The sequence below is a fragment of the Octodon degus genome, unplaced genomic scaffold (assembly GCF_000260255.1).
Source record: "Octodon degus isolate 3935 unplaced genomic scaffold, OctDeg1.0 scaffold00083, whole genome shotgun sequence".
Taxonomy (NCBI): Eukaryota; Metazoa; Chordata; class Mammalia; order Rodentia; family Octodontidae; genus Octodon; species Octodon degus.
Window position 1 is genome coordinate 11,627,322 of NW_004524659.1, and position 13,965 is coordinate 11,641,286.

Consider the following 13,965-nt stretch of genomic DNA (forward strand, 5'->3'; position numbering starts at 1 on the left):
AAAAGAAACTCAGCTGGGCTTGGTGATACACACCTACAGTCCCAGCACTTGGGAGGCTGAGGCAGGAGGATGACTGTGTGTTCAAGGCCAACTTGAACTGCATAATGAACCCAATCTCAAAAAAAACCAAGACTGATTTAGCAGCCACATACTTTCCTCCCACCTCATATCCCTTTTTTTTTTTTTTGTCCCACCACATATTCCTGATAACCACTGCCAATCAATTTTCTTTTTTCCTTTTTTTTTTGACGGAACTGGGGATTGAACTCAGGCCCTTGCGCTTGCCAGGCAAGTGCTTATTCTACTGAACCATCTCCCCGGCCCCAATTTTCTATTCATGGATTTGCCCCTTGTGGACATCTCATTTGTAGTAAATGGAAACAATGTGTGGCCTTTCATGACTGATGTCTTTTCGAGGTTCATCCATGTTGTACCATAGATCTCTTTCCCTCCCTCCCCTCCTTATGGAGGCCCCTGCTGAGGGTATCAGTCTAACCTACCTGGAAACATGGCACAGCTATGGAAAAGAAGACAAAGAGAATATTCTGCTCTTAAATGGCCCACTGTTCTCTGTGGAACAAAAGGCTGGTCTCCAAAGGGTCAGGGCTTTTATTGGTCCCAGTCGGGGAGGTGCGTGGGGTCCTGGAAGGGTACAGGGAAGAGAAACTCCATAGCTATAACAGGCCAGAGGGCTCCACTAGCAATGCACAGGTAATTTTGACATATGCAAGCCTGGTTCCTTCACAGTCGGGAAGCTGTCATCTGAGTCCCATGGCCTCAGCTGAGATGTTAGCTCACTGTCCTAGCCCTGGAAATCTTCTAGGCCCCTACCAGAGTCTCTGTTCCAAGCATCAACACGGGTGACGTGTTGCTATTTTTTTTTTTTTTTTAATTTATTTATTTTATTTATGTGTGTGTCCAGCTCAGCTCACCAGGGGGCGGGTCTGGCTGGCATGTGGTGCTGGGGGATTGAACCGCGGTCCCTGTGCTTTGCTTAGCTTGTTGTAAGTAGGTGCTTCAGACCACTGAGCCATCTCACCAGCCCCACGTGTTGCTATTTTGCTGTTAAGAGTACACCCATTTAGCCAGTTGAGGGAACATTTGTTTCTTTTTTTTTTTTTTTTTTTGCGGAACCAGGAATTGAACTCAGGCCCTTTCACTTGCCAGGCAAGCACTTATTGTAGTGAGCTATCTCCCCGGCCCCAACATTTGTTTCAGTATAGCCTAATGCAGTGAATAAGGGGAAGGAGAGGTCAGGGACAGGTGGAGAGGAGGGCTTCTCAGGAGGAAGCAACTGTGGTGGTCTCCCATACTTTTATTGTTTTTTTGGTTTTGGTGGTGCTGAGATTGAACTTGGAGGCTGCTGGGGCTTTGTTCCTCTAGGTCAGCTCTCTGCTAGGGAACTGTGGGCTCCCAGGGGCTACCTTGTATCTTATGGTACAAGGTTAAGCCTGACTATAACCAGTCCTTTTGGGACACTTTTAAAAACTTGGTTTTTTGCTATCTTGTTTGTTTGCTGCACTAAATGAATCCCCAGCAGACCTCTCCTCTGGCTGGGAGCTGGCTGGTGGGCAGTTCCTAGAAGAACGGGAGAGTGGCAGGCTGTCCTGCTCCTCACTGTCTGCCTCCTCTGCCTGCTCTCCCTGCAGCCCTTGCAGATCAAGTCTGTGGTGGCCCCTGAGCATGTGAAGGGCTATATCTATGTGGAGGCCTACAAGCAGACCCACGTGAAGCAGGCCATCGAGGGTGTGGGCAACCTACGGCTTGGCTACTGGAACCAGCAGATGGTGCCCATTAAGGAGATGACAGATGTGCTCAAAGTGGTGAAGGAGGTGGCCAACCTGAAGCCCAAGTCCTGGGTCCGCCTCAAGCGTGGCATCTACAAGGATGACATTGCTCAGGTGCCAGGGGGCGGGGCAGTGAGGAGACTGTTCTTTCCTTTTGTTCTTGCTGCCTCCCTCCCGAGTGTGAGTGTGGTGAGCAGAGCCTGGGTTATGTTCTGAGGGTACAGGAGAGGGGTGGCATCTCCCGCACACACGTGTTCGTGTTAGGAGGAAAGAGCTAAAGGGAGTGATGGGTGGTAGAGAGCTCTTGGGGGGCATGTGGTAGGGGCAGCGCAGAAGGTAGGAGGGGCCTGCTGAAGTGGAGAGAGTGAAAGCATGGGTACAGAAGCACGGGTCAGGAGGTGATGCCTCATTGTAGTCTGGGCTTCACTGGAGTAAGATGGGAAGGTTCTAAGGGCCATGGTCTGACTTGGCTTGAACAGAATTACTCTGGCACCTGTGTTGAGAGTAGGCCACTATCCCCAGCCCTGGGTGATGTTGCCAGGGGACACTGGATGATGCCTGGAGACATTTTTCATTGTCACCTGTGGAAGAGTCGATGACTGGCATCTTGTGGCCAGCAACACTGTAACATCAGCACAGGTGACCCTGACCCACGAAGGTAGTGGTACCAAGGCTGCAACACCTGGACTAGACTGAAGGGGCCACAGCAGGGCTGGAGAGCCCAGTGAGCTGGCCACTGGCAGGACAGGCTGAGGTAGAGAGGTCAGGAGGGTTTTTTTGTTTGGGAACAAGATTTTACTTTGTAGCCCAGTCTGGTGTTAAACTTGCAGGATCTTCCTCTTTCAGCCTCTCAAGTGCTAGAATTACAGACATGTGCCACCACACTTGCCTGTAGTTGGGAGTGGCTTTTTGGTATTTATTTATTTATTTATTTTGCGGAACCAGGGATTGAACTTATTTTTTTTGAGACAAGGTTTCAGTATGTAGCTCAGGCTAGCCTCAAACTCATAACACTCCTATTTCAGCCTTCTGAGTGCTGAGGTTGGGAGTTTTTAAGGCAGAGAGGATGGAGGTTTGCTGGCCAAGTGGATGTGAATGTACAAGGAACAAGGAAATCAAGAGTGCTTCCTAACTGAGCATGATGGAACACGCTTGTTACAGTAGCAGTGGGGTGCTGAGGCAGGAAGGCCATAGATTCAGTGCAAGGCTGGACTATCTACCATGTAGAGAGAACATATCTTTAAAAAACAAAAAACAAAAAAACCCTTCCAGTTTCTGGGCCTTAGAAGCCTGGGTAGGAGGTGTCAAGAGAGGGGCCACAGGGAAGGATCCCTTCAGTTGTGCTTGTTCTGGTGTGAAGGGCCTTTCTTCTGAGGACAGGGTCAGGCAGGCAGTGGCCATGCAGCTCCAGAAGTGGGGCAGAGACAGCAGCTGGAGAGGGGTGTCTGGGAGGCATCAGCACAGCGGTCCCTGCACTTTCCCTCGCTGGACCCCTCTTGTCTGGGTCAGGGAGTGGGTACCCACTGACCTCCGGCCTGCTCAGGTGGACTATGTGGAGCCCAGCCAGAACACCATCTCTCTGAAGATGATCCCACGCATCGACTACGACCGCATCAAGGCCCGCATGAGCTTGGTATGTGGACAGAGGGCCTGGTGGTAGACATGAATCCCTGCTGGCTGCCACCCTCTTCCTTTACCCTCCCACCCATGGCCCTTGTCCTCCACAGAAAGACTGGTTTGCGAAAAGGAAGAAGTTCAAGCGGCCTCCACAGAGACTCTTTGATGCTGAGAAGATCCGGTGAGCATGACCTTGGGCCTGTACACACAGTGCATGTGTCTCTGAAGGCTTCTCCCTAGGGATGGGCCCACAAGGGTAGTGGGGGATTGGTGGGCAGCGCAGTGTAGCCTCAGGTTAGTTCCCACCCTCAAGCCTCAGTTTCTTCTGCTACAGTTATGATGATGGTCACAACCCCAGCTACTAGAACTGTGGTGAGAGTTGAATTCTTAAGTACCTGTGCCCCACACAGCTGTGGGCAGACATTGTGGTTAAGGGGATCTCAGACAGACGGATGAACGGATGGATAGATGGAGTTTTTTGGTTTTGTTTTATTTTTTATTTTTTTATTTTGTGGCGCAACTGGGGATTGAACTCAGACCCTTGCACTTGCCAGGGAAGCACTTATTCTACTGAGCCATCTCCCCGGCCCTTTGTTTTGTGTTTTTTTGAGACAATGTCATGATGTGTAGTTCAGGTTGGTCTTGAACTCACTATGTAGCCCGGGCTGGTCTTGAACTTGCAGAAACCTTCCTGCATCTGCCTCCTGAGTGCTGGAGTTACAAGCATGTACCACCATGGCAGCATCACATATTGATCGTGTCAGGCCTTTTAAAGTCTGTCTTCCGGGCTGGAGAGATGGCTCAGTGGTCTAAAGCACCTACTTGGAACAAGCTTGGCAAAGCACAGGGACCGCGGTTCGATCCCCAGCACCACATGCAAGCCAGCCCCGCCCCCTGGTGGGCTGAGCTGGCCACACACATACACACACTAAATAAAAATGTAATAAATAAATAATTTAAAAAAAAAATAAAGTCTGTCTTCCACCTGCGTGAGGTGGAGCCTACAGCCTGGCCCATCAGGATGACTCCTATCTTCCATGTCCTTCCCCTCTGTTGGGTGAAGAAGGGGCCTGCCTGCGTCACCCTGTGTTCCCTGTGGAGAGGGAGAGCAGTTGACTCAGGGAACAGCAGGAGCCAGGTACCTGTATCCCAGATGCAGGTTGAGAGCACAGACAGAGCAGGGACCACATAAGGCTCAGGTCCGCGGTGCCACCCCATTTTAACCCTGACTTTAGGCTTGCTGGCCCAGCCCCCTGGGTAGTGCAGTGCCTTCCCTGAGCTCATGTTCCTCATCTGGGAGATGAAGAGCACATTCCTTTTTTTTTTTTTCCGGCACCAGGGATTGAACTCAGGCCCTTGTGCTTGCGAGGCAAGCATTTATTCTACTGAGCTATCTCCCTGGCCCCTGAAGAGCACATTCCTGATGGCACAGGCTTGGGGGTGGGTGGTTGCTGCCTGCCCTGGCAGTGCTGTCTGTCATGGTGTCCTGTGCTGGTACCTTGCTCAGGCAGTGGTTACTGAGCATTTGCCGTGTGCTGGGCCCTGTCCCCTTGAGTGTGCAGAAAGGGCAAGGAGCAGAAATGTTGCAGCCCTGCCACCTGGGATCCACATGCAATGAGGGAGGCGGAACATGTGGGCTCATCCAGAGCTGGCCTGTGCTCCATGCAAAAGGAGGTGGACTGTGTGCCCCTTCCTGGCAGGGTCTCAGACTCAGCGAGAGGTCTCCTGTCACAAAGGTGTGTGCAGAGAGTCAGCTCAGCCTTCTGGTGGTGGTGTTTCCTGACCCCCTTTATGTCTTCTTGCCCCAACAAAATCCCAGGTCGCTGGGGGGTGACGTTGCCTCTGATGGTGACTTCCTCATCTTTGAGGGGAACCGCTACAGCCGCAAGGGATTCTTGTTCAAGAGCTTCGCCATGTCTGCTGTGGTGAGGGTTGGGAGAAAGGGGTGCGTGGGGGAGGGGTGGGTGCTTTTCCTCTTGTGGGCTGCCTGGGTTGTCTGGGTCTGTCCCTGGGCTGTGGGGCTGATGGTGGTCTCCTCCCTCTTTGTCCCTGGGGCTCAGATCACAGAGGGTGTGAAGCCCACACTTTCTGAGCTAGAGAAGTTTGAGGACCAACCAGAAGGCATCGACCTGGAGGTGGTGACAGAGGGCACAGGTGTGTGGTCCTCATGGGGCTCCTGGCTTAGGGAGGGGAGTGGCAGCCGGTAGCTGTCAGCTCACCACTGTGGCTGTTCCTGCAGGGAAGGAGCGGGAGCACAACTTCCAGCCGGGGGACAATGTGGAGGTGTGCGAGGGCGAGCTCATCAACTTGCAGGGCAAGGTCCTCAGCGTGGATGGCAACAAGATCACCATCATGCCCAAGCATGAGGACCTGAAGGTGGGGCCCACAACCTGGGCAGCTGGGCCCTAGGGGTGGGGAGCAAGAGTGTGGGCACCACTGCTTACGTGTGGCTGTCCCAGTAGCGGTGTGCCCACTTAGCTTCCTCTCGGATGAGGACAGGCTATAGATTCAGCAGATTCCAGTGGGTATCACTCAGGGTAATGACGTGTGACTCAGGGTGGGGTTATATCGTTTGTGCTAGGCCTGCTCTTTTTGGAGGTTTGGAAAAAGTATGTCTGATTACCTTTCTGGGGTGTAGGTTCTTTTGGGCCCCAGGGGCCCTTAGGGTATGACTTTGGTGACTGGGCATGTGTTCCCCATGTCAGTCATGGGGACAGGAGGGGGATGTGACAGCCTCACTCCCCTGCCTGTGTTATCTTGAGAGGGAGATGTGCATCTGAAGGGTATTTCTTTTTTTTCTTTCTTGTGGTACTGAGAATGGAGCCTGAGCTCTCATGAATCCCATGTAGTCCTCTACCACTGAGCTATCTCCCAGCCCAAGAAATGTTTATTGATGCATGGATATATTTTTTTTATTATTAATGTATTTGTTGCACAGTCTCACTACGTAGCTTAGACTCATAATGATCCTCCTTTTTTCAGCCTTCCCAGTACTGGGATACCAGGCAAGCACCACCATATCCAGACTAAGTGGCTGGCTCAGAGTGCTGTTCGGCAGGGCCTGTAAGGCATGTGGTGGAGGGGATCAAACCCTCGTCCCTGTCCTTGCCTAAGCAGTCTGCTGAGCTCAGCCTCCTCGATGCTGGGATTATAGGCATGTGCCACCATGCCCAGCTGACTGTATCAGTGAAGGTCTTATCTTTTTTTCTTTCTTAAGAGTTGTAAGGGGGCCAGGGAGATGGCTCAGTGGAATAAGCTCTTCCCTGGCAAGCGCAAGGGCCTGAGTTCAATCCCTGGTTCAAAAAAAAAGAGTAGTAAGAATTGGGGATGGGGAGATAGCTCAGGGGTCTAAAGCACCTGCTGAAGCAGGTTTAGGCAAGCACAGGGACTGACCACAGTTCCATGCCCAGGATCACGTGCCAGGCCAGCCCTGCCTATAGGGTGGGCTGAGACGGCCACAAAATAAAGAGTAGTAAGAGTTTATTTTGCACCAGGGATCAAACTGTGGTGCTACTCCATAGTGGAGTTTGCTTGCTTTTAGGGGCGTCCTTTCCCATGACCCCCTCATCCTGGAAGACTGTGACCCACATATCTGGTTTGTGCAATCAAGATAGGCACATATGTCACTGAGCTATCTCCCCAGCAGTAAGATTTTATTGAGAGGAGGAAAAAAAGGTTCTGTCTGAGAAGAGCAGAAGGGGGCCTGGAAAGTGGGTTGCACACCAACCCTCTTCTCAAGGGTGTTTATTGAGCAAAGCTGTGAGATGAGGTGGACTTAAGGTAGGACAGAACTATAACCAAGCCATAAGATTAGAAGTATAGCTCCTAGGGTAATATTGATGAAATGGAAATCAAATGGAGAAATAAGTCACATTACAGGCACTCATGGGACATGAGATAGACAAGGACTTTCCTGGAAGGAATTGTTTAAGGAGGTTTGGTCCTTCACCCCAAGGTGATTGATACCTATAGACTATCAGTCACTGCTTTTCACCCCTAGGGGGACAGGTACATGGGTGAGTAGCTCTTTTTTTTTTTTTTTTTTTTTAAGCCTGGTGTTCAGTGAGTGCCTGGGTCTTCATCCACAGTTGTCTTCTGCATTGACCTCTGGAGGGCCTTGCCCTGCCTGACTGGCTCCAAGATTTCTCCTTAACTTAGCTATCTCTAATATTATGGTCTGAAGAAGTACCCTTAACTACCATGAGGGATAAAGGACTTGGCCTGTGTTGGGAGCAACTGAAGCTGGAATTTGATCATGTGTGGGAGGGTAGGATAAGGTCTCCTTGCCTAAAGCAGTCAATACTACTTCCGTCTGGAGAAAAACATCCTGCCTGGACCTGGTAGGCTGTTAGTCGCTAGGTAACCTTGTATCTTGCAACTTTGCAAAGGTGTAAATAAGCACCCCCACTGTTGTTGGGGAGGTCCTTTACCAGTCAGGTGTGGTCCACCACCCACTTGACCTTAGCTATTATCTTTTTTTTTTTTTTTTTTTGTATTTTAGGACAGAGTCTACGGGGTCTCACTGGGTAGGTCCAACTGGTAGTGATTGTGTGTTCAGCCTCCCAAGAGCTGATATTACAGGCGTGTGCCGCCGTGCCCAGTCTCACTTGCCATCTCAGCACGCCCCAGGGTCAAACCCTGGCCATTGTGCCTACCCAAGCAGGGGCTTTAATCCGCTGAGCTATTTGTCTGGCCCCTATCTCTTGTCTTTATTTTGTGAATCCTTTGTTGCCATTTCCTCCCAGGGACCAGTGAGAGACCAAAGATCCCTACCAGCCTGTCTTGCTTTCAAAAATGGGGCTATCTGGTTTTGTGTTGAGGGTGTGATTAATTGCGGAGCAGCCTGAGTAACCATGGGTACCTATTTTTATCTGCCTAAAGGTGTGGCAGAGAGAGAGAGCGACAGACAGACGCAGAGAGACAGACAGGGTGGTGTGTCAGGTTCAGCTGATTACCTGGGGTTGGAAGGGGACATACCTCCTCTGTGTGGGTGCAGGCAGTGGGTGTGTATGTCAGGCTAGCTGTCTGACTCCGGTAAAAGATTTTACAGGTCGAACATATTTCTGGGGGTAGCTGTGTGTGAGCCATCTGGGGGCGTCTTGTTGGTGGTCCTCTGCAGTGGGCTTTGGTGACACTTTTTTTTTCTGGTGGAACTGGGGATTGAACTCAGGCCCTTGTGCTTGCCCGGCAAGCGCTTATTCTACTGAGCCATCTCTCTGGCCCTGGAGACACTCTCTTGTGAGAGTGTACATGGAGATTCGGAGGATGAGAGGGATGGGTTCTTCTCACTTACTGGATGTCCCCACACCCACTCCTGCAGGACATGCTGGAATTCCCAGCCCAGGAACTTCGCAAGTACTTCAAGATGGGGGACCACGTGAAGGTGATTGCTGGCCGATTCGAGGGTGACACGGGCCTCATTGTTCGAGTGGAGGAGAACTTTGTCATCCTCTTCTCCGACCTTACCATGCACGAGGTAGGGGTGTGGAAGGATGTGGCAGTGGGAACCTCGGTGGATAGGCCACCCAGCCACCTCACCCTTCACGTTCTCCTGGCAGCTGAAGGTGCTCCCCCGAGACCTACAGCTCTGCTCAGAAACAGCATCAGGCGTGGATGTTGGTGGCCAGCATGAATGGGGTGAGCTGGTACAGCTGGACCCCCGGACTGTGGGTGTCATCGTGCGACTGGAGCGGGAGACCTTTCAGGTGTGTATGCCACTCTGTAGCAGGGTTTGCTTGCTTTTAGGGACTTTGTCTCCCGTGAGCCTGTCATCCTGGGAGACTCTGTAGCCCACATACCTGGCTTGCTCAATCAAGGCCAGCTGTGTGGTACTGGGCAGGGGCACGTCGATGTCTCAACTGTGTTCTTTCTGTACTGTGTGTGAGACCTGCCCTAGTGACTCATCCTGTGTGGACCTGCTTTCCCCACTGTGGATGTTAATAATGTGTACTTATGGGGGAAGTAAGTGGGGCATGGTGGTATTCGCCTGTAATCCCAGATCTTGGGAGGCTGAGGCATGAAGATTGCAGGAAACTCCAGCCAGAAAAAATGAAGGTGTGGGGCAGTGTAAGTGAAGTCTGTGTGAAGACTTGGCCTGGTGTCTAGGGACAGCTAAATAGTGAGCTGTTCTGGTCATGTCAATCCTGCTTCCCAGATAACTTTGTCTCTCAGGTCCCTTCTGCTCAGTTAGGAGGGGAGTCTTCTCCCAAAGCTGTAGGATGTTGCTGGGTGACATAGTGCCTTGAGGGCACTGCTCTGACTTTGCCTACCCTGCAGCTGTGACATCCCACAGAGCTTGGGACAGCTTTGTGCCAGGCAGGCTCCTCCCACCCAGCCGAAGCCCGATTCCACAACACCCCTTTCCCTCCTCTCTACCCTCTGAGTGTCCCTTCTCCCAAAGGTACTGAACATGTATGGGAAGGTGGTGACTGTCAGGCACCAGGCTGTGACTCAGAAAAAGGACAACCGCTTTGCTGTAGCCTTGGACTCGGAGCAAAACAACATCCATGTCAAAGACATTGTCAAAGTCATTGATGGCCCCCACTCGGTGAGTCTGCGCTCCTATCCTCCAGCAGAATCTGCTGGAATTGGGAGCTGTGGCCCAGAGTGACTCCTGTCTCTTTCCTGCCTAGGACCGGGAGGGCGAGATCCGCCATATCTACCGAAACTTTGCCTTCCTGCACTGCAAGAAGCTGGTGGAGAATGGAGGCATGTTTGTCTGCAAGACGCGGCATCTGGTGCTGGCCGGGGGGTTGAAGGTGAGGGTCTTCAGGACCCTTTCTGTTGGGTACCTGGCTGGTCTCCAGCCTCCACTGGCCCCAGAAATGACAAGATTGGGCCTGTGGGGCTTAGGAGTGCGGGCATTCTGATCAACTCATTGGTGGAGTGAGAAAAAGGTTTAGCGCAATTTTGAGCTACTCTCCGAATCATGCATTGGTGTGATCTCACTGAGCACCTCTTGGGCATAAGGTCCTGAAGACCCCACAGTGAGACAGTCTATACCCCAGAGTGGGTGCTCTGGGGGAGCAGGTCAGTGGGTGCACACTAGAGGGTGAGGTGACAGCAGCCCTGAATGAGGTAGGAAGATGACAGGACAGTGATAGAACATCAGTCCCTGATGTTTTAGGTAAAGAAGGGGGCATATGAGCAAAGAGTGGGATGAAGAGCCATGTAACTTAGGGAACAGCAAGTACGGAGGCCTTGAAGTAAGACTTGAAGGAAAGTCTGGAAGAGAATCTGATCTGGGTACTTGAGGTCGGGAGTTGACTCCAGCATCCTACAGATGAGATGATAAGTTGCCATTCTTATAGTTTTTGTGTCACTAGGCACTTACATCCTTGACTAGCCACATCTCATTCCCATACCTTGACCAGGGAAGGCCCAGGCCATTCAGTCTATAGCCCCACAATGGCAGCAGAGGGCAGTTTCCTCAAAGGGAAATGGGAACATTGTGACCAGAAGGAGGGATGGCTCCCAGGCAAGTTCAAGCGGGAACTGCAGTGTGGGAACAGTTGGGGCTGGGGGCCTGTTATGCAGACCCCAACACCCTCATTTCCTGCTTGTCCATTCACCTGTTGTCCTTCTTCCAGCCCCGTGATGTGACCAACTTTACTGTTGGTGGGTTTGCCCCCATGAGCCCCCGGATCAGCAGCCCCATGCACCCCAGTGGTGGAGGTGAGGGGACCAGAGGCCAAGGGTGTGTCTGGGGATGGGATGGCTTATCTGTGGGGACTCTTGGCCTGTGGGAAGAAGCTGCACCTATTACAATAGCCCAGGTGGGATGGGAAAGCCCAGGGTTGGGGTAGACAGAGCAGCTCCTGACTGGCCCAGCTTTGAGGGAACCAAGGGAGGGGGATTTGAAGGTGTCTTGGTTGTGGCCACAGCATGATCAGGGTGAGCATAGTCTTGAGGGGACTGGTGACATTCTCTTCCCTCCCCAGGGCAGCATGGCGGCTTTGGTAGCCCTGGTGGCAGTGGTGGTGGCATGAGCAGGGGACGAGGACGGAGAGACAATGAGCTCATCGGCCAGACTGTGCGCATCTCCCAAGGCCCTTACAAAGGTGACCTGCAAGGATGCATGGAGGCTGGGAGGGCAGGGAAGGGCATTGGCCAAGCCTCACCTGTGTTTCCCTCCAGGCTACATTGGTGTGGTGAAGGATGCCACGGAGTCCACGGCTCGTGTGGAGCTGCACTCTACCTGCCAGACCATCTCTGTGGACCGCCAGCGGCTCACCACAGTGTATGGGCTGGGCTGAGGTGGGCTGGGTGGGGAACAAGTGATGAGCAGTCCCCACCCACTAGGTTTGTTCTCTGTCCACAGCGGCTCACGGCGACCAGGTGGCATGACCTCAAACTATGGTCGGACGCCCATGTATGGCTCCCAGACACCCATGTATGGCTCTGGCTCCCGTACCCCCATGTATGGCTCCCAGACACCTCTTCAGGATGGTAAGCATTTCCGGGGAGACAGGGAAGGAGTTTGGTGGGGAGACTCGTAATTATAGGACAGAGCAGCTGACAAGCTCATCTCCTTACTTCAGGCAGCCGCACCCCGCATTACGGCTCACAGACGCCCCTGCATGATGGCAGCCGCACCCCTGCCCAGAGTGGCGCGTGGGACCCCAACAACCCCAACACACCATCTCGGTGAGGGCTGGGCCCAGCATGGGGTGTGTTGGGGCATGAAGGCATGCCAGGTGCCTCAGCAGGAGTTGGGAGGTTAGAGGCAGACTGCCTGGGTGTGTGACCTTGGCCCTGTATGTCACTGTCTCAACCATGGAAAGGTGAGAGTGTCAGAGTGCCTCCAGCTAGGTCACAGTGAGACTGCCCAGCGTGGATGCCATTCCTAATTGACTTCTATTCCGACAGGGCTGAGGAAGAATATGAGTACGCCTTTGATGATGAGCCCACCCCGTCTCCCCAGGCCTATGGGGGAACCCCCAACCCTCAAACACCTGGCTACCCAGACCCTTCATCTCCCCAAGTCAACCCACAGTATAACCCCCAGACACCGGGAACACCTGCCATGTGAGTTCCCTGGGTACCCCATCAACTCAGCCACCCTGGCCCCCTAGTCCCTGGTGTGTGTACATAGTCCTCTGTCTGTGTCTGCAGGTACAACACAGACCAGTTCTCGCCCTATGCGGCCCCATCTCCACAAGGCTCCTACCAGCCCAGCCCCAGCCCCCAGAGCTACCACCAGGTGGCGCCCAGTCCAGCTGGCTACCAAAATACCCACTCTCCCGCCAGCTACCACCCCACACCCTCGCCCATGGCCTACCAGGTACAGGAGCTCCTGAGGGCTGAGGGTGGGGGCAGTGGAGCGCCTTGGAAGTGTAGGGATGGCCAGGCTGATGACTACTCCAGCCTGTCACAGTAGTGTCAACTGACCTCCTTTGTCCTGCAGGCAAGTCCCAGCCCGAGCCCTGTAGGCTACAGTCCAATGACACCTGGAGCCCCCTCCCCTGGTGGCTACAACCCCCACACACCAGGCTCAGGCATTGAGCAGAACTCCAGTGACTGGGTAACCACTGACATCCAGGTGAAGGTGCGGGATACCTACCTGGATACACAGGTGGTAGGGCAGACTGGCATCATCCGCAGTGTCACGGTACGTGTGCCTAGATTGGGGGGCTGGTACCCTCTCTCTGTGCTCCTGTATCTGTAGTTGCTGTTTTCTTTGTAACTGTCTGCTCAGATGTTTTAGTACCATCTATAGGTGCACAGACAAATGGAGAGGTTGGATGTGGTGCCACAGGGCACTCAAAGCTGAGTCCTGTGGGCTAGAGCTGTGCTGCACCCAGGACTGTGGTTCTTTTTTTTACAGTCCTTTAAGTGGTGCCAAGTGCCCTCTGAGCCAGGCTTGGGCTTGGTGTCAGGCACTCTTAACCCTATGTCAGGCTTGGGCTTGGTGTCAGGCTCCCCAACTCTAGAGGCCTTTCACATGTCCCATGTTCAGGGTCAGGCATATATGCTTTCTCTGTCTGTTCCACTCTGCATCTAGTTAGGCCTTACCCTTCAGGACAGCACCTAGGCTGGTTCCGGCCTATGTCTTTCAGGTCTGTAATTCTGTACTATCTACTTACTTCCTGTAAGCTTGGAAGTTTAGCATGGTATGAGGCTTTGATTGCAGTGTGTGAATTTGGGGCTGAGAGTATAGGTTTTGGGGGTTTGTATGTAGGAGGCCCTAAGTTTGATCTTAAGCCATTAAAAAAAGCCTGTATTTTATTTCTCAGGAGCCCCAGTTCCTACATGAAGGCTCAGCTCTTTGTTGACTGTATATACTGATTGAATTGGTCAAACACCAGAGTCTGAGGCAGCTTCAGCACTTGACCTTACCCTCCACTGGGGAACACAAACATGGCTCTAGACAGTGACAGCTGGGGTGAGGCCTCCACAGAGGGCAAGGGAACTAGGTCCAGCATTTGGCTAGGGACTATGAGGCTATCCCTGAGACAGGCCCAGGAGAGGAGTGGGCAGAAGGTAGCCCATTGGGGACATGAGGAGTCAAGTGCTTGAGAGGTAGTCCTGTGTGAGTCTCACTCTGGTTGGTTGGTTGGTT

General features: G+C 52.7%; 1 protein-coding gene across 3 annotated transcripts in view; it reads left to right on the forward strand.

Moving 5' to 3' along the window:
• Positions 1 to 13,965, forward strand: part of Supt5h (SPT5 homolog, DSIF elongation factor subunit) — a 33,450-nt gene that overhangs the window by 18,401 nt on the left and 1,084 nt on the right. For all 3 annotated transcript variants that reach the window (XM_023721479.1, XM_004636807.2, XM_023721481.1), the window contains exons 11-28: positions 1,650 to 1,901; positions 3,331 to 3,420; positions 3,515 to 3,585; positions 5,224 to 5,329; positions 5,465 to 5,558; positions 5,644 to 5,780; positions 8,725 to 8,880; positions 8,963 to 9,109; positions 9,805 to 9,951; positions 10,037 to 10,162; positions 10,994 to 11,078; positions 11,345 to 11,464; positions 11,541 to 11,643; positions 11,725 to 11,852; positions 11,945 to 12,050; positions 12,273 to 12,431; positions 12,519 to 12,687; positions 12,811 to 13,014. In XM_023721479.1, the coding sequence (XP_023577247.1) occupies positions 1,650 to 1,901; positions 3,331 to 3,420; positions 3,515 to 3,585; positions 5,224 to 5,329; positions 5,465 to 5,558; positions 5,644 to 5,780; positions 8,725 to 8,880; positions 8,963 to 9,109; positions 9,805 to 9,951; positions 10,037 to 10,162; positions 10,994 to 11,078; positions 11,345 to 11,464; positions 11,541 to 11,643; positions 11,725 to 11,852; positions 11,945 to 12,050; positions 12,273 to 12,431; positions 12,519 to 12,687; positions 12,811 to 13,014 (2,400 nt within the window). The remainder of the gene's footprint in view (positions 1 to 1,649; positions 1,902 to 3,330; positions 3,421 to 3,514; positions 3,586 to 5,223; positions 5,330 to 5,464; positions 5,559 to 5,643; positions 5,781 to 8,724; positions 8,881 to 8,962; positions 9,110 to 9,804; positions 9,952 to 10,036; positions 10,163 to 10,993; positions 11,079 to 11,344; positions 11,465 to 11,540; positions 11,644 to 11,724; positions 11,853 to 11,944; positions 12,051 to 12,272; positions 12,432 to 12,518; positions 12,688 to 12,810; positions 13,015 to 13,965) is intronic.